The sequence below is a fragment of the Chelonus insularis genome, unplaced genomic scaffold (genome assembly GCF_013357705.1).
Source record: "Chelonus insularis isolate UGA/USDA-ARS -01 unplaced genomic scaffold, ASM1335770v1 contig_352_pilon, whole genome shotgun sequence".
Lineage (NCBI taxonomy): Eukaryota > Metazoa > Arthropoda > Insecta > Hymenoptera > Braconidae > Chelonus > Chelonus insularis.
Genome location: NW_023276517.1, coordinates 514 through 26811, shown reverse-complemented (window position 1 = coordinate 26811; position 26298 = coordinate 514). Strand labels below are relative to the sequence as shown.

The window sequence follows — 26298 nt, the reverse complement described above, 5'->3', positions numbered from 1 at the left end:
TAGGAAAGAGTGGTAGGTCGATGGAGGGAGCATTTAAACGTCGGCAATAGATCGACACACCAACTCTCACTGTTTCACTCAATCTCACTTTGGTATTTATTGCTTTCTCTCACTCGATTATCTTTCCCTTTCTAGCTTGTCTGATGAACGTGTTGACTCTCCTGCTCATATGTACATTTTTACTGAATCGGTTTGACGTTTTGCTGGCAAAGGTGTGCTTCTACAGCGATAAATTATACTTATTTTAATGAGTAGTAAATGTGCAATCTGCATATTATACTACACACTTGATTGTCTATTTAATTATTTAATTATTTTTAATATTATTGTAGATGAATTTACTTTTGAAAATGATTTTTAAATGGGAGAAAATTAAGTAACACGTTGGTTTTCCTTCTTCAGCAGGTAAAGTGTTTACCTGCAGGCATCATCTCCTTCTGCGATCACAGGAAAAGATTTATGACAGTGTGTTTGACCAATTTTCTATGGAAAATAACCACTATGCAAGTTTTAACTTGTTCCTGCATGTTTTGACTGTGAAAGAAAGTCTTTTAAATTTTTTAAATAATTTAATTCATTTTTTTTTTTTTAATTTTTTTTAATAAAAAAATTTTTGGAGTACAATTATACGATTACATTTTACATTATCTTAAAATTAACAAACAATAATTATTTAATTTTTTTTTCAAAACTAAACAATTGTTTATTTATTAATTACATAAACAATATAGATTCTGATGTAAAAAAGCTGATCCAAGATTTTCTATATTATCGATAGACGTCGAATTTATCTACAATCGTAGTAAGAGGAGTTTTTTTTTATCGAAACATTTCTGGTTTATCATCAAATTATTTACCCTCGTATCAATAATCAATATGAATTTCTAAAACTGAAAAAGAAGTTTCAAAATCATTCTTCTGATCAATTCAGTACCTTAAAGCCTGTATTATAATCAATTCTCAAAAATATTGGCTATTTGTACGAAAGTAAAGTGTGTATTTGTTGTACAAAAAATTGTAGGATCCTATTTTTTAAATTTATTATCCTATAATGAATTAGTAGTTGATTTTCGTAACTATTAAAAATTGAAACATCTTTAAAGTAAAATAAAATTTTCTTTCCATTTATACTATTTATCTCTTATAAAAATATTGACTTTACAAAATAATATTCTTTATCATGAATAATATATTTGAAAAAAAGAAAACGTGACTAAATTATATTTCAAATAATTCTATTGTTGCAGATGTAGTGTGAAATTTCTTTCAACAGTCTCGTTATCTTTCAGAAGACCAGGTAAGCTGTTCTGCTCCACCCTACGTCCTAGGCCTCAGGGTATAAGTCTACTTTTACTCTCCAAAATTTTAAGGTATTTATAAAAGTTAGTTTAAACATAATTGTTTTCTTTTTTCACCAAATGAGAATCTATACACGCCTACTTTGTTTATCCCATCAGAAATATCACCACGACAATTATAGGATTACTTAAAAATTCCCTGGGTTGAATAATATCTCAGTAATGAATGTTTATTCATGTTTTTGTTATTCTTTGCCATTATCTACCATCGAGAATATAACCATTTTCCTTATTACTCGTCTTCACATTAGGATAAAATTAAATCTCTTAGTATTTTCCTTGTCAAGATAATATATGAGAAACCATCAACAACATCTTATAATAAAATTATTAACTAAATATAGCTAATTAATTTGAAAAAAAATAAAAAAATAAACAATTTTTTTCAAATTAAAAATAAAAAGGATATAAAAAGATAATTTGAAGGCCTTATGAATACAACGTACATTCTATTTATTATTTACAACAACATATACCAATCTTTTTTTATATTCATTTATCACGCAGTTTATAAAATTTATATTTTACGCACAGTATATTTGTCATAAATCGCTCGAGATTATTTCAAAATTTGACAATTCGCTGCCAGATCGTAATTATGTATGCACTAGGAATAAGTCCTAAAAGGACCATTGACAAATTTTGGTCTTATATTGGAAATAGGTGTATATTTGTTTTTATTTTTAAGTTATAACCACACACTTTTCATACAAACCAATGGAATTTTATATATAGTCAACGAGTTCAATAACTCGATTTTTATTAGAATATGTGTCCATATGCTGTAAGATATACAACATACGTTTTTGATAGAAAATTCGAATAGTTTCCATATCAGGAATAATAATGCATCAATATATAAGTAGAATTGAAAATTATTCAGATACGTCACTTATACAAGCGTATATATTATTTAATAATATCATAATTTTTGTGTGTGAAATATTACTCTTGTATTTGAAGAGACTAATTACACACTTTCACTCATCAATAATTACAATTATTGTTACTATAATTCAAATTAATGAATATCAAATAATTTTAAACACAATTATCTCGCCCGCGAGGAAAACAATTTATCATCATAATTCTCGATGCTTGGTTTCTCATTAAAGAAACATTTTATATGACTTGTTTAATTGAATTTAGTATAAACATTAACAGCCGAAAAGTTGGACGGATGGCTGTTGAAGAAAGACGAAGCGAAAGAGAAAATCAAGTTAAAGTGCCAAGAAATAGTAAGACATAATTTAAATAGATTTAGTCGGTAAAACCCTGTTCCATTTTTCACAATTAGTGCAATAAGATTCGTTTCTTTATATTTTAATAGATTTATCGACTATCACAAGACATGAAATATTGCATCGAGAATGACTAGAATTAATTAATTAATTATTTCACATAAAAAGTAACAAATAAAATTGATAATTTTTTTTTTATCCTTATAATAATAATATCATTACACAAGCTCACGTGAATATTTGTTTTTTTGTATTATCTATTATATTAATACGTCCACGCAAATCCTGTTTTTTTTTTTAATGTGCAGTTAATGCACTTTTAACATATACATAAATTTCAGAAATATAAAAGTAACATTGTTAACATACAATAGAAGTAATATCTCAGTTTTGGCACCATCATCTCGCTTATACTCGCTGCATTTCTAATGTATTTTTAATTCTAATACATATCTAGTATTTATTCACTTGTAATTTATATATCTATTTATTTTTTTTTACGTGAATTTTTTTAGACTCTTTACATGAAATTGGCGATGCAAATTGGCACGAACGCGTAAACAAATATATATTTATGAAATATACCCGTCCACTTAAAATTTAATATGCTTAACTTGTACATACAAATATTCGATCAATGTAACGATATTTAATATATATTTATATAATTTTTTTATAACTTATTTTTTAAATAGATTTTTTTATCTCTATTTTTAATAGCTACATTTACACTTACTTTCTGTATATTATTTAGAGTACAATAATCCTTAGATTGAACTAGACATCTAAACAAATTATTATTTTTATTTAATGTAACAATGAATTTTTGTTTTGTTGTAGAATTACTGTTATTATTTTTATTTTTTTTTTTCTTTAGTTTCGATATTATGTTTTATAGATTTTGATGAAAATGTCACGAGTCTTTCTGCGTTAGAGAAAGGCGTGGCAGGCGGACGCATCTATGTGGGAGTTGCAATTCTGTGAGATGAAAATATTTCTCTTTACGCGAAAAAATATTCTATCATCAAAATTGCAATTCCATGTGGACCCATTTCAAATTCCGGCCCGCATAGGAATAAAATGTCGTTGGTTTAATTTGTTCTTTTTTAAAGAAATATATCCATGAACAAGGCACTGTTCGTAAAAATTTGTGGGTTCACGTTGTTAAAATCACTCATTTAATATCGATTTGATGTCTGAACTATCTAGATATTCTATGCTTTAATATATTTTCTTTCTATTTTACACTAAATAGCAATTCTTAACAACGAGTACCCGCCTAGATGTACGTAAATTTTTTTAAATGAATTCTATAGATGGATTGATTAAATCCGGGCAAATAATATTTTTTCCTTGACATGACTAACAAATAATTACTTAGTAGGAAACGTTTGTATTTTCTATATAATTTTTTTTTCTCGCTTTTCATAGTTATTTTATAATACAATAAATTGATCTATAGAAAAGTGTATTTCATCAATGAATGAAATTGCAAAACAACTGAGTGATCAATCATCATCAGCTTTACAAAAAAAAAAAAAAGAAAAAAAGTAATGAACAAATTTATATTCGTTCACGAAATATATATATACACAGGAATTCATTATTTTTAGTTGCAGGATTGTTTTTTATCAACCACAATAAATTCATTGAAATATTTAACTCTGCAACTTTTCTCCTTAATTCTACTTTATATAAAACAAATAAATTTTTGTCTTTAGACACAATAAGTGCAAGACAGTTGTCACAAATAAATTCTTAAAATATTCATCAAAATAATTATTAACATTACAAAATATTTCTTGCTTAATTGCAAAGATTACAATGAATAAAAATAATACATAGACCCACTTCATGATCTATACAAAAATAAAACAATAAAAGTAGGACAAAGTCGTTATTTCCTTCACTTGTAAGAAAATACAAAAATGGTCCAGGGGGGCCTGCGTTTTTACAATTGAAAAAAATTAGCCCGGCCGTCGCAGGCGTAACGGCATGGGTTACAAAGGGAAGCACTTGGTCTTTTTTTGTGTCACAGCTGACCTACAGTCGACTTTATCAATTGTAAAGCTCTCTGGTTTAACAGATTCTTCAACAGATATCCTGCCAAGTCGTTTTTTCACTCTAAACGGAGTAGATCTTGGAGAAATTATTTCATAAAGATCACTTGTTCTACCTTGAATCTGAGCTCGTTTCTTGGGACTTGCAGACCCTGTTTGATCCACTGGAATCGCAATGTCTACTTCAGAAGAATGATTAGCGCTATTTTTTGTTGTTTGTTTAACTGGACTAGTGATGTTATTGTCAGTTTCATCACTTGGTGGAGTGAAAACATCAGAAAGACAGCTCTTGGAATCATAAAGTATACCAGGATCGAATGAATCTATTGTTTCATCTGTCCCTGACCTAGGTGTTCTCGCTGACACAAGAGATATTGTTCGTACTTCAGGCCTTGTTGGCTTTGCATCATCAGCGTAATCTAAAGATAAACAACGTTTTTCAAATAACGCTGGGCCTATTGGTTGCTCTTCGTTCTTTTTCTCCTGATTTATAACAGTCTTTGGTTCTTTTTTACTTTCATTTTCGAACTTCAGTATCGAAGGACGACGAATGCTATTTTCTCGCTCTATTGATAAACAAAACTCCTTATCAGATAATGAAATTTTCTTTGGAAGTCGAGCTGGTTTTAAACAATCTAGTTCCCAGTCTTTTGTTTCCTCTGAAGGTGTTCTGAGTAAACTCTTTATTTTTTTTAACTCTGTAAGAAGATCCATCGTTTCTTGGGACGGCTCATGAAATATTCTTCTCAGTGGACGTCGTCTAAATGACCCGGTAATCTCTTCTTCATTTGAATGATCAATACCTTCTTGCTTTTTCAACACTGCCTTAGTAGACCCTGTCTGTGTAGTATCTTTTCTATCATCTTTACTTGTCACTTGTTCAATTGGTTTTGATTTTAAATTAGACACAACTTCAGTTTGACCTTTAGGATCTTTTGTTTTTATCTCATAAACTTTGCTCACTTGAACAGTTGGACTTATTGTTTCTTTTGCAATGAACTTGTACCGCTCTGTAACAGTTTGATATTCAGTTCGCGTTCGTCTTTTAAATGCTGCATAACTTTCTGCTGGAACGTCTTGAACTTCGAATTTACCCTGAAGACCTTTGAATGTACCTTTTAACATGTCTTGACTATTGTTTGATGAACGTTGACTAGCAAATGGAGAATCACTTCCACTTTGATAGCCAAGAGACGATGCTGATGGTGCAGATTCAACAACAGTTTCTCTGGAATACTTTAAATTATCTGAAGAAATTCCACGTCGTTCATGATATTCTTCATATTCACTGCCTTTTTTGTCTTCAGATTTGTCTAGAATATCTTCAGATATTTGTCTTCTAGCTCTGTTAGCATAGCCAGTTCCACCAAATTTTTCTAATGCTTCATTAAATGTTTGCCGTCTACTTTTCAAGGCTAATAACTCAGCACTCCTTGTTTTTTCTTCCATTTGCTTTACTTTAGCCAATTGCTCAAACTCTGGATTTTTAATTTGACTCTCTAGCGGCTCCTCTGAAGCCTGTCGACGAGTCTTCGTTGGTGAAGCATCCAAATCTCGTGGTAGCGAGGAATTTTTACTTTTCGCAGGAACAACTTTAATTGGCATTTGTGGCTCAGGTGATACTTTAGAGATTCTTCTCTTAGTGGGCGAATTTGGAACAGTTTCTTCATCACTTAAAGATATTTCCCTAGAGCTAAAGTTTCGCTCGAGTGTTTTAAAAATCATGGACGGCTTGTCATTCCGTTTTGTTGACCACCGTGGAGAATTACTCCAACTAGCTGCAGCTCTTGGTGAACCAGCATAACCAGTGCTTGAAGAAACTATTTCCTCACTAGTTGTAACTCGACACTTGACGAGTTCTACACCTCCTGAAAAGCTGGCTTCCAATTTAGTAGGACTCGAGGGTTCATGTACATCTTCAAGGGGAGGTAATGAACTTGGACCCGTATCTACAACATCGTCTAGAGATGAACCTCTAAGAGGATCTCGGTGATTTTTCACAGATATATCATCTAGGTCTTCAGTCTCAAAAGAGTACATTTTTAATAATAATCCTTTCCCACTTCGTCTTCTTTCAACACTATTAAAAGTATCTGGTATCTCTGGTATTTCTTCCTCTTCAACAACTAAAATTGAATCATTTATAGTTTCTTCAGTACGTGCTTTTTCAGTTAAAGTAGGCTCTACAATAGTCTGAGTTCTTCTCATCATCGCTCTCGGTATTTCTTTAAGAGATTCAAAATTAAATTTATCTAAAGTCTTGGACGATCCAATTTTATCTAAGAAAGGCCGCTCTAAAGCTTTACTAGGACCAATTTTTTCTAAATAAGGTTTACCAGTAATTCTAGGTGCTATTTTTGAAAGGAATGGTCTATCTTCTGTTTTTGATATTCCAATTTTTTTCAAGAAAGGTCGTCTCTTTTCACGATCTTTACTTTCTACTGATTTATCATTCAAACGTTCATTACTATAATTTGAGGAATTATCACTACTCTTGGAACGTGCTCTCTTATTTCTCGAGTTTAAATTTAATGGTGTTCTAGGCGTTCTCGGAGTGAGCGATGGACTAGCATCAGGATTAGGGCAAGTCTCATCAAGTAGTGCTATAGCATCACTAAGATCCATATAAGCTTTCCTAGGTGCTGAAGAACTAGTTCGTGGAACAAGTGCATCACTTTCCCCACTACTTCCTCGTATTGAACGTAAATCTGGCCTAGACGGCAGTTGCTTATCATTCCGGGAGAAGAATAAAGAGGGATACGAGCTTTGGTCTCCAGGTCCTGATGTCCAGGAATCTGTGAAAGACTCTTCTGCATACCAGGGTGTTACTTGCAAATCCTCTGGCCTGGTTGCTGGACTTTGTGGCATAATCGAATGTTGACGATGATAAAGACTTCTGGCAATTGCACCTCGGCTTGTTGACTGACTTGGTGACGGATCCACAGTCGAACGAGGTGATTCGTCATTTGCGGTTATCGTACGTCGGTAAGTCGAACATGTGGCAAAATGTGGGGGTGCAGGGTGAGTTGTTTCAACAACAATTCGACCCTGAGCACACGGCACCACCGGCTCGCCATCCGTCGGCGCTTCTTCTGGCGTCAAGGGCAACGCAGCCCCACGACCGAACTCGATGAACCACAGCTCGTCCCTCAACTCGCTTTCTCACTTCTTTTCATTCATGTCTTTATTTAAATAATGCAGCACGTAATGTAGAACTAAATCGTAACAATATTTGTACTCCGTCTGTAAAAACAATAAGATTGATTGATCAATTTTTCTTGTAAATAACAAAAAGGAAGAAAAGTTTGATTGAGAATTGACAAGTCAAACTTACCATATTTTCAACCAATTGAGGACGATGCCTGCGGACAGTCTTAACTGCTTGAAAGATGTCAACTTCCCCATGTTGAATGACTTGTTCAATACAAGCATTTGCGGCACAATACACACCGCAACGACTTCTGCCATCAGGAGACACAACAGCTACAGGTCCATAGTCTGTTCTTTGACGCCATCTCTCTACCATATTCATCAATTCGACAAGACTATTTGTCGACGTCGGTACCGCTTGACCCATTGGCCAACACGTCAACTGGAATAACTGAACCGTTTTAGGGGGTGCTTTCACGCCTGCCATCAATTCTGTTAATGACACGATTTTCTTGTTTATCCTAAAAACCTATTGAAATATTATGATGCATCAATTTCCCATGTATGAAGGATTAAAACCTGTCTAGAGTATTGATTTTACACTAACACTTACCCATGTTTTAATGTTAGTGTAATGATTATGGCTTATGTGATCTATCGTAAAGACCGGTCCGTACTTCTTGGAGTGTCTACCTTCTGGCCAGAAACTAGGGAAGTTTTGGGAGGATGCGGGTGGAACACAAAGTACAACCACTGCTGAGCATTCATAGTCATAAACCAAAGACCAAAACTCTCCACAAGTATGCTTCAATGGCCATTCAGTTACTATGTACTCTCGTGGTTTAGTATATCCCTGATAAATGAATTCATGTTGGTTAAATTCAAATCCATCAAGTAACGAGGTATTTTCAAAAATTTTAAGTATAAAGCTACTTACGTCCACAAATACAGCGTTGATGTAATCTGTGAAACTGTTTCCTTGGAAACTCGTTAGATAAGGCCGAAAATTGTCAGCTGGAAATTAGTAGTCGTCAGTTAGGTTACAAATAAAGCTAATAAATTTTTGTAACTAATAAAAGACAGGATATTATAGAAAAATAGAAATGAAATCTAGCATTGAAAATTTTTATGATTGATTGGAAATTGTTCAGTGAGAAAGTGTTAAACCTTGAAGATCAATTGTTAATTTATAAATAACTTTCAACCCCACAATCATATTTTTATCGATTGATAATACTTTTATAGTAAACAGCAAAATAAATTATTGAAGGAAATTTAATCTACGACATTTCGATTTCATTTTTGTACTCAATTTCCTATTTTAAAAAATCAATAAAAAGGAAAAAGGCATTTTAATTCAGTATATAAATACGTATCTTATTTTCATGAGTGCCTCATCCTGTATTGAATTTTCCTACTTATTATTGACCCTTATATTTAATTCTATAATCAATAATTGGAACGGTCTTTAACGGGAATATTCCTATTTAATTTTTTGATGATCCTCAATATAAAAAGATCAACTAATAACTACATATCTCTTACAATAACTTCTCATAAATAATAATTATTTCTTGTTCTTGAAATTAAGTTAAGTAAAGAAGGAAAATGTTTTATGGATGAAAAATAATTTCATTGATTATTCAAGAACTTGAGTAGAATTTAGATGAAATAGTCTGCCTTTTATTAGTCTTAAAAGTAAATAAATAAAGAATCAAGAATAAAATGTTGGATTACTTACGAGGAACAACAAGTACATCTCGATTTTTTTCTCTGTTATCAGCTCGATGTCCACCAGCACAATCTCCTATCGTAAATCGAGGAGTTTGCTTGCAGATTTGTTGATATTCCCGTTGATACTCGTTCATCTTCGTTATTGGATTTTTCACGCTCTTCTGCTTCAGTCGTTGTGAGAGTTCCGATACTGGGAACCACGAGACACCGCATATTACGAACTCCTCGAGGGTGTCGTAGACAAATTTGTATTGGTCCTGTAGGATACATAACATGTCATATAAAAGATTAGCAGCTTAAAGTGGTTTCGATCATTTTACACCTCTTTAAGTTCATCATCACTTCAAGTAAAATTTAGTAAACTTTACGGTTGTATGACTTAAGTAAACATGAATAAAAAAAATGGAAATGTTGGAACAGAAAATGAAGAAAAAAGAAAAGAGTAGGAGGAATGAATATAGAAAAGAGACAAAAAAGAAAAGAGAGTCAACTTTAAATTGATTTTATTTTCTTTACCAAACTTTCTATAAGTCCTCGTCTACTTTGCCTCAGTTTTTTAAGATATCCAAAGACATCAAATGTGTCCTCTTCCTCAGCAAGTTCCATGTTTGCGTCTATTGCGAGATAAACACCAGAACGACCTCCACCATCACTAGATAATAATATTTTTTTATGTTATACATTCTTGTGACTATTTATCTTATCTTGGCATTCAGTCTGTTCTTTAGAGTTATATCTACTTACTTGCAGTGAACTACCATTGGACCAGATTCATTTTTTATTGTGGATCCAACAACAGCTCTCACACGTCGACGGAATTCTAAAACTGCATTACCAAACGGACACGTATGCGAATGCCATTCTGTATAGTGAAATTGTAAAAGTGTTCTTTCTTCACTAATCTCTCCTTTATCATCTGTTTTGTATAGTTTTATCGTTCGTATATGAAAATTTGCTAGTTCTTCTTCTTTCAATACTGACACACCTATTCCACCATACTCTTCATCTTTGTCTTTATTTGCTGGCCAATATTGTACACACATTACCTAGAAAATAGTATTTACATGAATCACTTTTACGTCTTTCTTATATAAATATTATTTCAAATAAATTTTTTATTCTTCTCTATTTTATTTGTTATATTGATAGGATCATGTATGTTAAAAAGAATAAAAAAAAATCCAATATTTCTTGTATTGTTTTGGGTGGATACCATATATGTGAATAGCTATAAAAATAAAAGTGTCGTAATCCATGCAATTGTTTCAAGTGAATTGTAGTTATAATGAATACATAGAAAGAAAATCGAACATGACATGAAATATTTATATACATGCTAACTTTTTGGGATCTGGAAACAATCATGGTTTTAACACAAGATATTAATGGAATAGAGAATTATTTAAAATTAAATAATCAATTTTATTTACATGAAAATAAGCAGAAAATCCTTTTAAATTAATCCTGTTTTAATAGAAAAATAAAAGAGAATCAAATTTTTATTTTTTAATAATCTAATTAATCATAGAATAATTGATGATTTTATTCCAAATGTACATGATTCTTTAGCTGACTTTTGAATTGAAGTAATTATAAAAAAAAAAATAATAATTCGAACAAATCATTAATACGTTTATTTAGCTCCAAAAGTTCAATAACAATAAATCAAAACAGAATGACGAAATTTGAATGGGCTATGTCAGAATTTGGTGAACTATGTCACCTGAAATGGTTGATAAGGAATAACTTATACAACAGCAGCTGTACCAGTGAGAAAATATAGCAGTCCAAAATTAATGTTCAATTAATCAATGCCTACTGTACGTTCACCAATCACGTCCTATGGAGCATTGATCAGACATTCGATCTGCTCTATTGCGTTCCTTTATACGCCCATAATCGATAACAGCTGTGATACAACGATGCATACTCATGTTGAACAAAATATGGTCTTTGAGTGTGAATTCAGTAACATACATTTATGATACAATGTCCATTGAGATTTGATAACATCATTGAATATCACTGAGGATCATTACAAGCTCTCACCTTAATAAAGTCGAATGTTTTTGTTAACATCACAATACATGATGCTCTCTCTTGCCATACCATTCGCCAAAATTCTGTTACTGTGTTTTCCATGGGTCCCTGAGTCACGATGTAGGCATTAGGCTTCAATAAACTCTGGAAAAAATGTCGTTGATTTATTTTCAGGCAATTTATTATCAAGTTTACAGACCTGGAGTAAATATTTCTTTGGATTTGTAATGGAAAGTAATTTTTTTTCTCTCATCATTTAATGTCAACACGAGTTGTGTTTGATAAGATAAGTAACACAAATTATAAATGTAAAAGCCTTTTAATTAATAAAAGGTAATTCTGTTCAAAAGGACATCCATAGAAAATTACTCTTTCATTTATAAGAGACTTATATTCTTCTTTGAAGGTTTTCATAATTCTTTACAGCTAATTGTAAAAGGAATGTAATTGTTATTTTACATTTTAATAACTAAATTTCTATGCTTTGTTAACGAAAAATTAAGTAAATAAATCAAGTTGTTAAGTCTTCAGACTGAACCAAATGGTCTCGTTTTAAATGATTGAGTGTTGTATGAAAAATATATTGTACTATGTTCATAGCTACAAATGTTTTCATATTTATTTTATGAGTCATTATTTAAGTACCATTTAACAACTCAAAGTCATGCATGAAAAGAACTTTGGCTTTTTAATAAATGCTACTCGAAAAAAATGAATACTTTGCAAGAATGAAATATTTTTTTTCCTGCCATTATTTTAGTTAAACTAGATACATATTTTATTTAATATCAACTAATACCTCCATCTTATCATATCAAAATCTCTGATTATATATTGAAATAATGTTTTCTGAAAGCTGTTCACTTTGTAGAAAAATTTTCTAAAAACTTTTATCTTCTTATGAATTTTCTAAAGTAAAAATTAAATTTTTTTCCATCGTAATTCATCAAAATTACCACAAAGTATCTTGATGAATTACCACAAAAATTAGCACGTGATAAAATTCTCCAAGAGCGTTTTTACTTTCAGGTCTGTGTGTGGAGTGAATAAATTAAAAAGTAAAAAATAAAATAAATTGCTCACATCTACATATGAAGCGTTTATATAGTCAGAATCAGGTTGTCCCTCAATTGTGTCTAGAACAACTCTATTGTAATCATCTGAAAATTAGCAGAAAGAGAGAGGATCATTAATTGCTGGCAGTAATAACAATATTTATCACTCTACTCATGATGATTAAAGTAAAAAGCTTATTTAATTAATTATTTCCAGTGATGCTTTGTTACAATTATATGGTCTTAGTAAGCCATCAACACGATAATAATCTACCCTAAGGAATTCTCTCATTTTATCGCCAATAGAACAATTAAATGTTCTTGACAATTGGTGTGTTTTGCAGTTGTTTAGAACTTAGTATGAATGTGCTTCCTTTCGCGGCATGCTCAAAGGTTCGAGGGTGAGGACAATCTCCCGTATAATTAACTTCTCTTAATTGGTTTTGCGTTTCCGAGAAATGTGGTGCTGTAGTCGGTCAGATGCACCACTTGTTGATGAGAAAATCACCCAGAATCATTATTACACGTCTAGGCTCACACTACACTCTTATTATTCATCAACTATTCCCATTATTCATCTAATCATGTCATTAATCTACTATAAAGCATCGTCCAAGTATTATCTGCACTACAATTTTCATTATTCCGTTTTCTCTTTTGCTCTGCATCTAATATTTTTACTCCTTTTTTTTTATTATTTTTTTTTCTTTTAATTACTTACATGGAATACAACGTTGATTCTGGTTTTTCTCCCTGTTAGCTGGTTTCATTGCGTGCCTACACAAATGGGTTTCAACCTTTGCTGCACTCTGGAAATGTAAAAAATTTTAAATATGAAAAAAAAGAACTTTATTATTATGTACATTTATTATCTCAAGTGAGCGTAAAAAATATCCTACACATGATCCCTGATAACCCGACTGGAATTAAATTGAGTTCACGTGTGGTGATTGTGAGAAGAACTAATTAAATGGAGAGAATATTTATTTCATAAAATTCCATATTTTTGTGTGTAATATTATATTGTGTTGAAATATTTTTTAATAAAATGTTTCAATAAAAGTTGTATCCTCAACCTCGGTTTCTCTATGTGATGATGTTGTACTCAGATACTTTATTACAAAGCTGACATTTTATTTGCATTGTTATATTAAAAATTTTAGAATCAAATTTAAGATATATTAAAATCAAGTGTTCTACGATAAAAATATTTACATGATAAAAAATAATTTTTATTTTTATTTTAATCCAAAAATTATTAAGTTTTTTTGTTCTCATTATTCCCTTAATAAATGACAAAGCATTCTCTTAATTTTGATCAAACAATTAAAAAAAGTACATAAATAAGAATTAAATGTTTAAATAATGTTTTATTATTAAAATAAAGTATTTATTCTTTTTTTTGTCAATAAAAAATCCAATTGATCTGCAAAAGTATTTACATTGTTTATATATTAAAATCCAATAGCAAATACATTTTATTTTGCTCAGCTATATTTTTCATTAACTGTAAATGAACTCCATTACTTAGAAAGTAAGTTTTCTCTCAACGTACATCCCCCATTCATTTCCTGTTTCTCTGTTGATTGATGTCAGATTAAATCACAGATTTTTCGTTAAATAGTTATCCTACGCATTTTTAGAAGAAGCCATAGATAATATGAGCTTTTAGATAATCAATAGTTAAACGATTCAGCCTGAAGCATTGTGTGTACCGTAGATATTGCTTCGATCAAATTCCCCTTTATTTGGATTCCTTGAAGCAATGTAAGGGCTATCAGGGTAAAAGAAAAAGTAATAGTTGTAGGTGGGCGTCAAGTCACAGCTGTAACCACAGTCAGATTGGCGATCAAATGAGTACTAGCGTAGTGAAACATGGAAAAGCTTTTGGTATGTCACCCTTCTGCCGTCGGCTAACTGAGAATTGCTACTCGACTGAAGATCAATTGCGACCGAATTCCCGTTTTTCCAGTGCTCTCACAATTCACGAGTAATAGGAAAAAAAGCGGGGCTTGTAACTAATCGAATAGAATTGAAATAAAAAACAATAGGAAATTACATAGCTGTGTAACATCATATACACATTAATGCAATTGTGACATTTGAAATATTATTTTCAAGTCAGCTTTTTCATTTTGTCATATAAATATAACTATTGTTACATTTATTATTATCATTTCAACGACGCGAGAATAAAATACTTGACATGCAAATCCATTTTTTGAATCTTTACGTGCAAAACGAAAATGAATGTGGACAAATATAGCACTGATAGAATTTTGTCGAGTTGTAGAATGATTTTTATTAAATAAATGTAATCAATTTACTGAAAATCCGATTATGAAGGATACAGTTTTAAATAATGAATCTAATAAATTGATGAATAAAATACATTTCAAAATTTATCAAATTACCATTTAAAATAAATTTTACTGCCTCATACATGAGATTTTATTTATTATCGATTTTAATGATATTAAATAGTTAAAGCGTTTTTATATAATAATAGCCACAAAGTTAAACCTATACACTCGCGGAGGAAATTTTTATTTAATACAAATTTATTTTTATTGATATACAATGAGATTTGCAGTTTAATAAAATTAAAACCATTAACTTTTAGCAATAATTTTTTTTGGATTCAGTTTATTAAATAAATTAAGAACAGTTAATTTTTTTTTTATTTACTCAATTTTATCTTGAAGATATGCCAATAATTATACCATAATTTAAATTATAAATAAATTTTTTTTGATTATTTTTCTGTAGATAAAATTATTTATCCACAGATTTGTAGCTATCATTAGTTATAAATCGTAAATATATATTTATCCGGAAATTCGACAAATCCAGGTAATTTATATTCTAAAGTAGTATTTCTTTAGTATATGGAGTATATTAGCTAGTTGTCTACACAGCCAGTACCAAAACTGAAATGGTACATTGTCAGGGGAAACTTTGAACTGCAGCCAAAGTCCTAGGGATATATCTCTTTCAGTCGTCGCGGGATTACGTGCGTGACAAGAAGTGGTTGGCCAGCAAACCTCGACGAGAATACTGCTACCCCTTTTCTAGACTTATTCGAGTATTGTACAAAAGCTATTTGACTCTTTTTTTTTCATTTTATTTTGTTTTACTTCCTTCAGGTCACGTATGCGAAAGATGGCCTTTAGGATCGAATAAGTTTGATATTGGTCACTAAATTGAGTGTGCATTATGCGCTATCGAGTTTACGAAACTATCTTCTTTCGAAAGAAAATTTTTTGTCTTTATTTTTATCTTATATGACGTTGTTTATTGATTCAATTTTTCATGGATAAAAAATTTAAAAAATTGATGAAAGAATTTTTTCTTCAAGATTATGAAGCACTACTTTGATTATCTGTATGCTCAGCTTTTGGAACTACTTGATGATGTAATTTATTCTAGAATGAAGTATCATTTTTCAGGGACTTCAAGTTTAATATTTTAGCTTAATAACATACATTAATAAAATGATATTCCAAGATTAAGAATAACTTTATTCTAGATCATAGTATCCTACAAAAAAGAATAATTATTTTTGATTTTTATACACAAAAAAAGTGCTCTTTTTTTATTGATATTGCTTAAAAATATTTTAAGTCTAGGAATATTTTTTTTTCCGTGTAAATAGTGGATCTTTAGCAAAAACAGTCTTATTAGAAAAGACCACTAACCGCAGACAATTTAAAAAAATCGATCAATTGTAAATAAAAAAAACTAAGTCTTCAATACCACTTTTTTCGGAGATGCATTCTTTTCAACTTCATTAAGCTAGTTCTTAATGTTGAGAAAAAGCTTCCAATATATACTGTATTCATTAGCGAGCACAAGCTTTTTATTATATCCATAAAAGATAAAAAAAACTTTCAATACATTGAGAAGATAATTTTTTGCTTCTGATTTAATCATTATTTATTATCTTGGAAAATTGGCAAATAAACAAAGAAAGAAATTTGATAAATAAATCATAACAGCAATGACATTTTCTTAAATTTATACTCTTGACACAAAAAATGAAATTAAATAGATAAAAACATCACTATGACTATATTTTAAAAAGCTTAGTTAAAAATATAAATTTCATTTCTGTGTACTCTTGGTATTTTTATACACGATTAATTTTATTCATTGCCAGAGCAAAAAGCAAGATTAATACCAAAATCAAAGTAGACATCTCAATGGAAGCATAAAAGATAGTGAATGAGAAAACAAGCAACTTTATGAAATGAATTTCAAAACAAGTGTTCAAGCGATTTCCTTTTGTTCTTATCTTATTGATGCAAACTTTCGCCATAATTTAAATATCATCATTTAAACTATCTTCTTCAAGAGGAAGAAAAGAAAAGAGCGTTTGATGATGACGACAAACAGGCGAGACAGAGATCCGTTGCCACAAAATTCACGACTTGAATCTCGTGCCAAACGAGAAATCGATGTCGACCTCGATACCTCCTCTTTTTCTTTAGTGACACTCTAAAAGCATTCTCACAGGATTATCTCTCATCTTGTCTCGTATCTATGCACCAAGCAAGGATTTATTCGATGTAGTACTTCATTGGCATCTGGTAGAAATAGGCAAAGTCCTTCAATCTTGTGCATTCTGTGCACTTCAATATTTATCACGTCAACTGTGTGTATTTCAAGTACCTTCACTGTCTCGCCTGTAGATGCTATGCTTCAACTTGTTAAAGCTGCATCAGAGTTCCACAAACTTCACAAGCTTAGACATTTTCAAGTTTACGAAGAGAAAAGAAGAACAGAGCAATGCTTAATATTCATCTTAGCTCATGTATTTTATTATTTTCCTTCAGAGTAATTTTTTAATAATCTAACCTAACGACATGGAATTATTTCCATGATATTGTGCTCTTGAAAACTCTTTTTCACTTAGTGGATTTTTTATGTCATAAATTTTCCCTACTTTGAAAAATATTGTCAAAGCATAATAAAAAAAAATTACTTGCTAAGATCCAAGAGAAAATAGAAACACAAGAATAATAACAATAATAATAATCGTGACATAAACAAATGTGGAAAACTTACCTGAAATTCAACACGATAGAGAACAGGAAACTTTCGACGGAGTTCACAGAGTTTTGGATACTGAGCAAGCGACGTTGGTGCAGAAGGCAAAGTTGTTCCCATGTCTCCAAGTTCTTCAGCAGCTAAAATTTACAGTTGATAATAACAACAGTCATTAATAAATAAAATATCTAATTGGTAATAGTTGTAAGCAATAATCATTTAATTATTTTCTAAGTATGTTAACTATAATTGTATAATAAATGAGTACCGCCAAAATTTCACGGTCTGTCGTTACAATTAGAGAAAATTGAGCCACCCTGACCTACTTGGCATGATCCAATAAATGCGAATGAGCTTTCACGTTTACGAAAAACAAACAAATGATTTCTGCGTACTCAAATAATCCTATAGAATACGCAAAAAAACTAATTATTCTGTAAAGCATTACCATGCAGAATCAACAAAAAAAATGTCGGCTGAAACATTTACTTTTTCTCCTTCAAGTTAAATAAAAAGTTGGACGTTGTATTTCAGATATTTCTATTTAGACAAATCCAACAAATGGAAGCTCGGATAGAAAAAAAACACTGAAAATAGTTGGGGGGAAAAAAATAGTCGTGATATAGAGTGAGCTGAAAGTTGCTTGACCTTTATATCTACAAGGCGACGACTTTGAACTCAGGGTTATGGGGAAGTCACTGAAAGTGTAAAAGCCGCCTTGACATAGTTGTGTTTGGGATCCCTCCAACACGTGTATTCAATCAACGGATTCTTCTCATCTTATGTCGCATATGTCACTCGAAATAAAAGCCTTAAGCCTAATTAGATTAGTGGATTATAATATGGCGTGACACTCAAAATACTGTTATGAATTTAGCTTGCCTTGGACAAGCTTTGTTTATATTGAAACAAAGATTTTTTCACTACTCAGTCAATAGCAAAGCCAGTAGCATATTTTTGTGATAATAATTCACAATAATTTTCTATTTTATTGACAATCATCAACTGTTTTATGATTGAATTGATCTCATTTCTAATTTTAATTAAAAAACAATATTTATACAATTATTTTCTCAATTATTGGTCCCTAAATATTTTCATTTGAGAACAAAAGAGAAATGATACTTCAACAATGTTATTAAATAAGAAATAGAGTTTTTATGACCAACATAATATGTAAAAAGGAGATCAAATTTATTTAATATTTGAATTTTCTATTAAAATAATAAATAAAATGTGATTGAAAATATTTGGATTTGAACTACTGATTCTTTAGAACATCATAAGTTGCAAGATTTATTTAACACTCGTAAATTTATAAATTCAAAATTGACGTTGGCCTCAATCTTATAGAAATAAGTATTCGTTAATAATTAATAAATCTATATTTGATCTTCTGTTTCTATTTCTAAATATCTAGTATGATTTGAAACTCATGAGATTGAATAAATATCTGTCTATAAATAATAAATACACTTGTTAATTAATAACAAATATTCATTCAACTTCAATAACCTTTGCTAAATAAGTTATTGATAAATTATCAAAGAAAATTGATTAATAATTTCATCAATCAATTACATCATTTATTTTAAATTTATGAACTTTAATCAAGATATATTATTATGGGTTCACAACAACAAACTATCATTTCGGTTATTTATTTATTATGCAAGCTTAAAGCAATAATCCCAATCGCAAATACTGAATTTGTGAAGGCACTATTTAAAGGATAGACCATTTGAGCCAATATTGGTCACCTAATAACTGCCCTAGAGCTCGAAATAAAATGGCCATTGAGACAGATGAAGCATACACATTGGCTATTGACAGAGAAATAGAAGAGAATTTGATTTGAACTGGGATTAAGTTGGAGATGAGTAAGTCTGAGAGTGGCTTGTCTTTAGTTAAGACTGTTGGATTGAGTTAAACTCGTACGTGAGTATGAACACAAGCAACGAAGCGTTGGACAACACATGTCGAGATGTGCATACTGTGAAGAATAGAGAGATAGAGAGAAGAAGAGTCAGAAAACGAGATTCATGGCTGGAATGGCGCCTCCTAGTCGCTGGACAGACACCGACTTCTATATGTCCTGCATTCATGCTGGAGTTTTCTGTCAGGATAATATTTTATCCAGAGAAAAAGCTTCCAATTCCAAACTTCCAATAGGAAATTTTGCAATGATATCAAATATTCATCAAATAATTTCATTCAATTATTTTAATAAACTAGTCTATAACAGGATCCAATGATAAAGAAGATGTTGGTGATATCTTTGATGAGATACTGGACTTATTATCATATATTTCCTGTTTTATTCATTGAAAATGTAACTGTTTAACAAATTAAGAACAGACAAAGTAACTTCAAACTTCACAGTTGGGTTGCAATTGTTGGCAATTGTGTCTAAACTCCAAGACAGTTTTCGAATGCTCCTTCATTAAAATTGCATTTCAGGTCCGGGGCACGTTTGTAATTAACAGAATTTTCCCAGCGTCAATTAGACGGAATAACTTAAACGTCTCTTCAGTCAAATAAAGATATTGACTTGTTAATCAATAGCTTTATGCTTTGGGACAGGCAGTGAATTGTTTATTTATGTTTAATCTGTGACAAGTACACATGTCAAGTCCATGACTTTTTAAATACACTGAAATAAAATGGAAGAGGTAAAATCTAGATGACCGTTTTAAAATGGTTGTATTTAATAAAACAAGCTTTTCAATTTTAAAGCTCCTTATTTTTCATGTTTTTGTCATTTCTAATTATACTTGATAAAAACCTATTTAGATATATCTTTTTTTTCAAAAGCAAATGAAGGTTAGAAGACATAAAGAAGAGTTGGAAAATATTTTACTGGAAAATAAAGTTAAGAATATATAACTTTAATGTGGAAAAAAAATGATAATTATGTGAATTTGAAAACTAATAAATTAAGTTATTTCTTTTTTTTTATTCATATCAACAAAGTGAGTGATGATAAAAAAATTAAAAGACAAGCTTTGAAAGTGTAAACAATGAACTTCTAAAATACGTCAAAATTGATTATAATTAGATCATCATTCACAGAAGTTCTGCGTTTTAAAAATTCCAGAAAAATTTTAACTTTTCAAGTAAACTTCGTTTTATTTTTAATTTTCCTTATAATTATGCTTCACAAATAAAAATTCTCATTTAACTTTTCCAAAATAGCTCTAGTATATTTATTATGCATTTATTCAATAATAAATTATTGATTTCTTCATTAAATAATTACGCTTTATTATAAGCTTCCAATTAAAATCTGATCGATTTTCACATTGAATGAATTTTTGGTGTAATAATTTATTTAAAACATTTAATTTATTGATAATAAACTAAAAGAGAAAAGAATATTGTTTTCCACGTGACCTATATGTTCAGATTGCCATAAATTACCTGAAAACTAATTGATCTTTAGTGATTTTTCCATCAAGAATCACTTGATGAGTCTATTCACCATCAATAGTGTCACTGATGAAAAATGAAATGATCTGTAAAATATCGATTAAATAAAAAAGAAAGCACTCTCTTCGCTTCATTGAAACTTTAGGAATATGTCTTAGATGATAGGAGTAAAGTAAAATAAAGATATAAAAAAAGAAAATGGGAATGAATGGACGTGGTAAGCTAGAGCATCGGAGTAGGTATATTCAGAGTTTTTAGAAGAGTTTGATGTTATTTTTCCTTATCCCCAGTTTATTTTTCAGCCCCCAAGAGCTTAAGTGTTGTAGTGTTGTAGGGTCCTGAGGTTGCTCAGGGCTGTAATTTTACGTGGTCTGTGGTTGTGGTTACGCAATAACAGATGCCAACTTGTGCTGACTTTCTTCTTGAGTCTCCAAGCTATAATCTCATCTCTGATATTTCGACTTTATAACTTGGTTAAACAATGTCTGCTAAAAGCAGGAGAATTTTTTGCAGACGATAAATAAAATGTCAAGAGGAACTGATAAAGTTTAAATCAGATTTGTTTTAATCAATATTTACATGGACCTTATCTGAATTTAACCACCGTTGGTCGCACGACTTATGTCGACATTTACCAGGCAAATAGCCCGCAAATAAACTTCCGAGAATATTGATTTTTTCTTGAGGCACTAGAAAATTGAATCCAATCGTATACTGCTGATAGATCATGAACATACCAACATTTAGTGCATGTAATGCATGGAAATTGTTTTACCAAAGCAGTTGAAACATATAAGAGCTCATAATGTACTTTACTAAAACATCATAGGAAAACCCTCCAAATACGAGTATTCATTTATAATTCATGATCAAGTAGGTTTCCAGAGATGCTATCAATGAAAACACTATTGATTTACTCATAAACTCAATTATCAATTAAATTAATTATCCAATAATAAATCTTGATTACTAAATTAAAAAAAAAAAAACTATTAATCTTTTTTTAATGAGCGTTAATGAAGTCATTGATGAATCTTGCAATTATGACGACATTAGTTAATATCAATTTTTCTAAGAGTCCATTCTTAATTCTCATTAGATCATTTTTGATTAAATTATTAAAGAGATTATTATCAAGTTGGATTTTCAAGTTTAAAATATTTTTTGATTGATCTTGAAGATGTAAGTTGATAGCAAGATGTGTCTAGACGTTTAATTGAGAATTCAATAGAATGTGAATGTGAAATACTTGGAAAAATTTTAATGAAAAGAAAAAAATCAATTTTCAAGTGTGTTTTAGATCAGTAGGAAACCTCTTTAATTATACTTTAAAATATTCCATCAAGTTGTCTTTGTGGTAAATCAACACACTTTGTGTTATATGATGTTTAATACGCAGAGCTTTGAATATACAACAGTTCAAGTAACAGAAACTTTTCTTATTATTCTGTAGAAATCAAGTAGTTCATTAACAATATTGATCGGATTATTATCGGTACAGATCGCGGCCGCCGATAATTTCTCCCTTCCTTCCACCTGTACACTCGATACTTCATTTTACAATCGAGGTCAGAGATCAGTTTTTTCGGAAGGATTATGCTTTTTTTTTTTGCTAATAAATTATAGATGCTGTGTTAAATTATACACACTGTCACAATTTTTTTTCAAGCATTAAAGACGAATAAATTTCTACCATTTTCCATCGTATATTTTTACTTCTTTTTTGCATCAGTGATTTTTTTTCAATTTCATTCCAGTAATTTCGATGGTAGGAAATCGTGCGAGAAAACAATTGGCTCTGTTTTATCCTGAATTCTCTCACCAGATTGGGAATCATTCTGGAGTAGTATTCAGGAAATATTTACAAGTTAATGTATCATTACGATGTGATATATAAAACAAATTATTTTATTTAAAAATATTATGCTCTTTTGAAATTTAGTCCAAACTCATTTTTTAGGACCTTTCATTCTGTTTTTTTATGGAAAATATTTTTTAGATTTATTATATTAATAAAAATAAATACGATTTTTTATCATTCAAGCATTGATAATTTACGACCAAATAACAATATTTTTTAATTGATTATTAATTTTTTACAATGGTTTACGAGAGTTATATTCCCTATAAATGACCGATATTATTTAGTGATAATAAACTTTTTTTCTATTTTTTATAATTTATAGCTGTAATATTGATAGTTTTTTATAATTTTAGTGAATACTGAATAGTTATTAATAAACGTAGAAGCTTGTAATTAATAACATTTGCTAGTACTACCTTATAGCTACCCTATTGCTAACATTTTTTATTTATTACCATTTTTTTCCCGAGCTCGAATTTACTTCTCTAAAAGTGTTATTACTACCTCAGTTGGGTATTATTTTAGCCTAACTATTGCAGTGATTTCTCTCTTTTTCAGATATTAAAATAGATATGTAATTAAAAAGTATAATACAACAATAACAATAATAAAAATAAAACAACAAAATATTGATAGTTTTTGTTATATAACAGCAATACTTTATTCAAATTTCTCAATAAAATGATTATTTCCCTTTTTACTATAATTATTTACTTAACGATCAATAGATACAAGAGCCGTTGTAAATGAAACATGAAACATGTCTCCCACCTATCAAACCATACAGAACATCATGTAATTCGCATGGTCAGATGCAATAACACAAATCATGTCTTCCAAATACATGCTATGAATGACGATGGAATTTTATGTTTATTCACTAGTGTTCGATATTCACAACTATTTTTAGAAGGATGAAATCAGAGAGTAAAATATTTGAAACATTTATTCGAGATACTCCATTTTTCAAATGAATATTTGGAGAAGTCTGGAAATTAGTGAATTTATTTGTTAAAAAATACCAGTATATTATTCGCTAAGACAAGAAGTGTAATGTGAATCAGTGTATTGCATACGTGCTTAATGAGTCAAAGCCCCCAATTTGATGGTATAAGCTTAACGTGATCCGAGTAATAACATAGCAAGAGGCAAATGAAACTGTGGGCACTCCATCACCTAGCAACTTGAAATTCTCGAGCGTTCGTTTATCGTACAAGATTGGAACGTGAAGTGTGACTGCATATACACATTTTATGCTTGAATCATTCCTTGAAGTTGTTATTGAGTCCAGAGAGTGTTTGCTTTATTTTATTATAACTTTATTTATTAAATGACTTGTAACAATTAAAGTATCTGAAATATTTAATTGATTCTGACTAAAAGCTCATAAAATATAAGACTCTTTTTGACAATTTACTGTTAATTGGCAGTACGCATAATTGGCTTGATGATTTGATTATAAAAAAATACGATTATAGCGTGTTTGCTTGAATATTTTATTGAAAAAAAAATTCTTTTTCATACAATGAAAAAATCAGCAACATGATTTTTTCACAAATTTTTAAGCTGTTAAAACAATCTGCTTTTATTACAGTTGCAAAATTTTTGTATGGCATCTGATTACAAAGTGATTGAATAACACTCAACCATTAAATTTGTTACTTCAAACATTTTACAACATGAAATTTCAACTACTTTATCGTTTTATGAAATTCTTGCCATATTTTTCAGTGAGGTAAATTACTAAAAAAAAAAATATATAAAAAAATTACTACAGCGTGTAACTTCGATGAAAAAAGCTGTAATATAATTTAAACTAATCTAAAATTTTTTAAAAATTTTCTTCCATCAAAGTTTGATGGAGATAAGAATAAAAAAATTTTATTAATGATAAAATCAATAAATTTAATAAATGAAAATAACATGATTATCATAATCAATATTCTTCTGCTTTTTAATCAAAATTTATTTTCATCATTATTAACGTAATACTCAATAGGGTAATCTTTCTAACTATATCGTATAATATTTATTAAAAATAAATTTATCGGAGACCAACTTTACTCAATTTTATCACTTGCAGAGAAATTTATGATACGATAAGAAAAATTAAAAAAGTCATTTTGAGAAGACTGGATCGATACATAAACGTAATATTGGCCGTTGAGGAAGCCCACGAGGGAAATACAATTATTGGCCAATCAGTTAGGTTGAAACCTCATACTACTATATCTTCTGCGTCGTCTCCTTTTTTTAATTCTATTTTGATAGTTCATTTCACCTTCAGAGCTCGAACTGTTTGTAAGTCGTCTCTTGATTCGAATGATTTTTCGTGGGATGATCCAACAGATCAATGGATCGATCTTTTAGAAATAACAGAGGGAGAAAAAGTTTATGAAAATAAAAGGGCAGAATACTCTGTCCTATGTGGATGGACAATGTATGACTTTAATTGCGTCACTTTTTTTTTGCTACAACGAAATGGGATAGCAGTAAATACTTATCAAATGTATTTTTAAGTTTTTATTTTCACTAGTGAATTTCAATTTATTTCTCTTCTTCCAACCCAATAATAAATATTCAATATAAATAATTAAACTTTAAAAATGACGCTGCAATCACGACCATATACAGACCGGAAATGATGCTTGATTTCGTCATAACTCTAGACGAGTAAGGATAGGTATGTGTGAATAAACAAGCTTAGAAGATGTCAATCTATGTATCATAATATATACACACGAATGCCACAAGTACAGTCTTCAAGTGTATGTATATTTCGAGATTTAACTATACAGATTTACATGTGTTAAAGCGTGTAGATATTTCTGGTGGCCAGAAATAGTTCTCGCAGATCGGCCTCAGGGTCATCTGACGTCATTTCAAGAGTCAGAAAGTTGACTTGAAATTCTTTTTTTCTTTCACGATGAATTTGTAAATTTTTTTTCGCTGTTAGAAGCTTATTTTTTAATGAGTTTCCGCGTTACTGAGTGTATGACATGAGCAAGAAGGTAATGAAAGAAAACATGGGGAAAAAAAATATCAGAAAGTGTAATGTTGACAGTAGAAATCAATAGATTTGTTTTCTTAACACAACGCAAACGAATGAGAGAAAATAATTTTGTACATTTTATTACATATAGTAAAGATGTGGTTTAAATAAAAAGAAGAAAAAAATTTAATAAATAATATTTTTTGATATTATTAATAGTCAAGAATATTAGCTTGTATTAATCGTAATGATGATAATAAAGACCATCTTGTTACATAATAACATTGAAATAGATTGGTCGGATTGCATTTCAAAGTGTTTGAGTT

At 30.1% G+C, this 26298-nt stretch overlaps 2 protein-coding genes across 2 annotated transcripts; both read right to left on the bottom strand.

The window, feature by feature from the left end:
• Nucleotides 1-1794: 1794 nt before the first annotated feature.
• Nucleotides 1795-7804, bottom strand: LOC118066666 (uncharacterized). The gene has a single exon (XM_035082866.1). The coding sequence runs from the start codon at nucleotides 7525-7527 to the stop codon at nucleotides 4600-4602; it is 2928 nt and encodes a 975-aa protein (XP_034938757.1). The 5' UTR covers nucleotides 7528-7804; the 3' UTR covers nucleotides 1795-4599.
• Ptp36E (protein tyrosine phosphatase 36E) lies at nucleotides 7761-17822 on the bottom strand. Its single transcript, XM_035082867.1, has 11 exons — nucleotides 17706-17822; nucleotides 13360-13447; nucleotides 12667-12743; nucleotides 11593-11727; nucleotides 10288-10589; nucleotides 10060-10195; nucleotides 9551-9800; nucleotides 8747-8823; nucleotides 8423-8662; nucleotides 7994-8338; nucleotides 7761-7902 (listed from the first exon to the last, which is right to left on the bottom strand). The coding sequence occupies exons 1-11, from the start codon at nucleotides 17805-17807 to the stop codon at nucleotides 7822-7824; spliced, it is 1833 nt and encodes a 610-aa protein (XP_034938758.1). The 5' UTR covers nucleotides 17808-17822; the 3' UTR covers nucleotides 7761-7821.
• Nucleotides 17823-26298: the final 8476 nt, after the last annotated feature.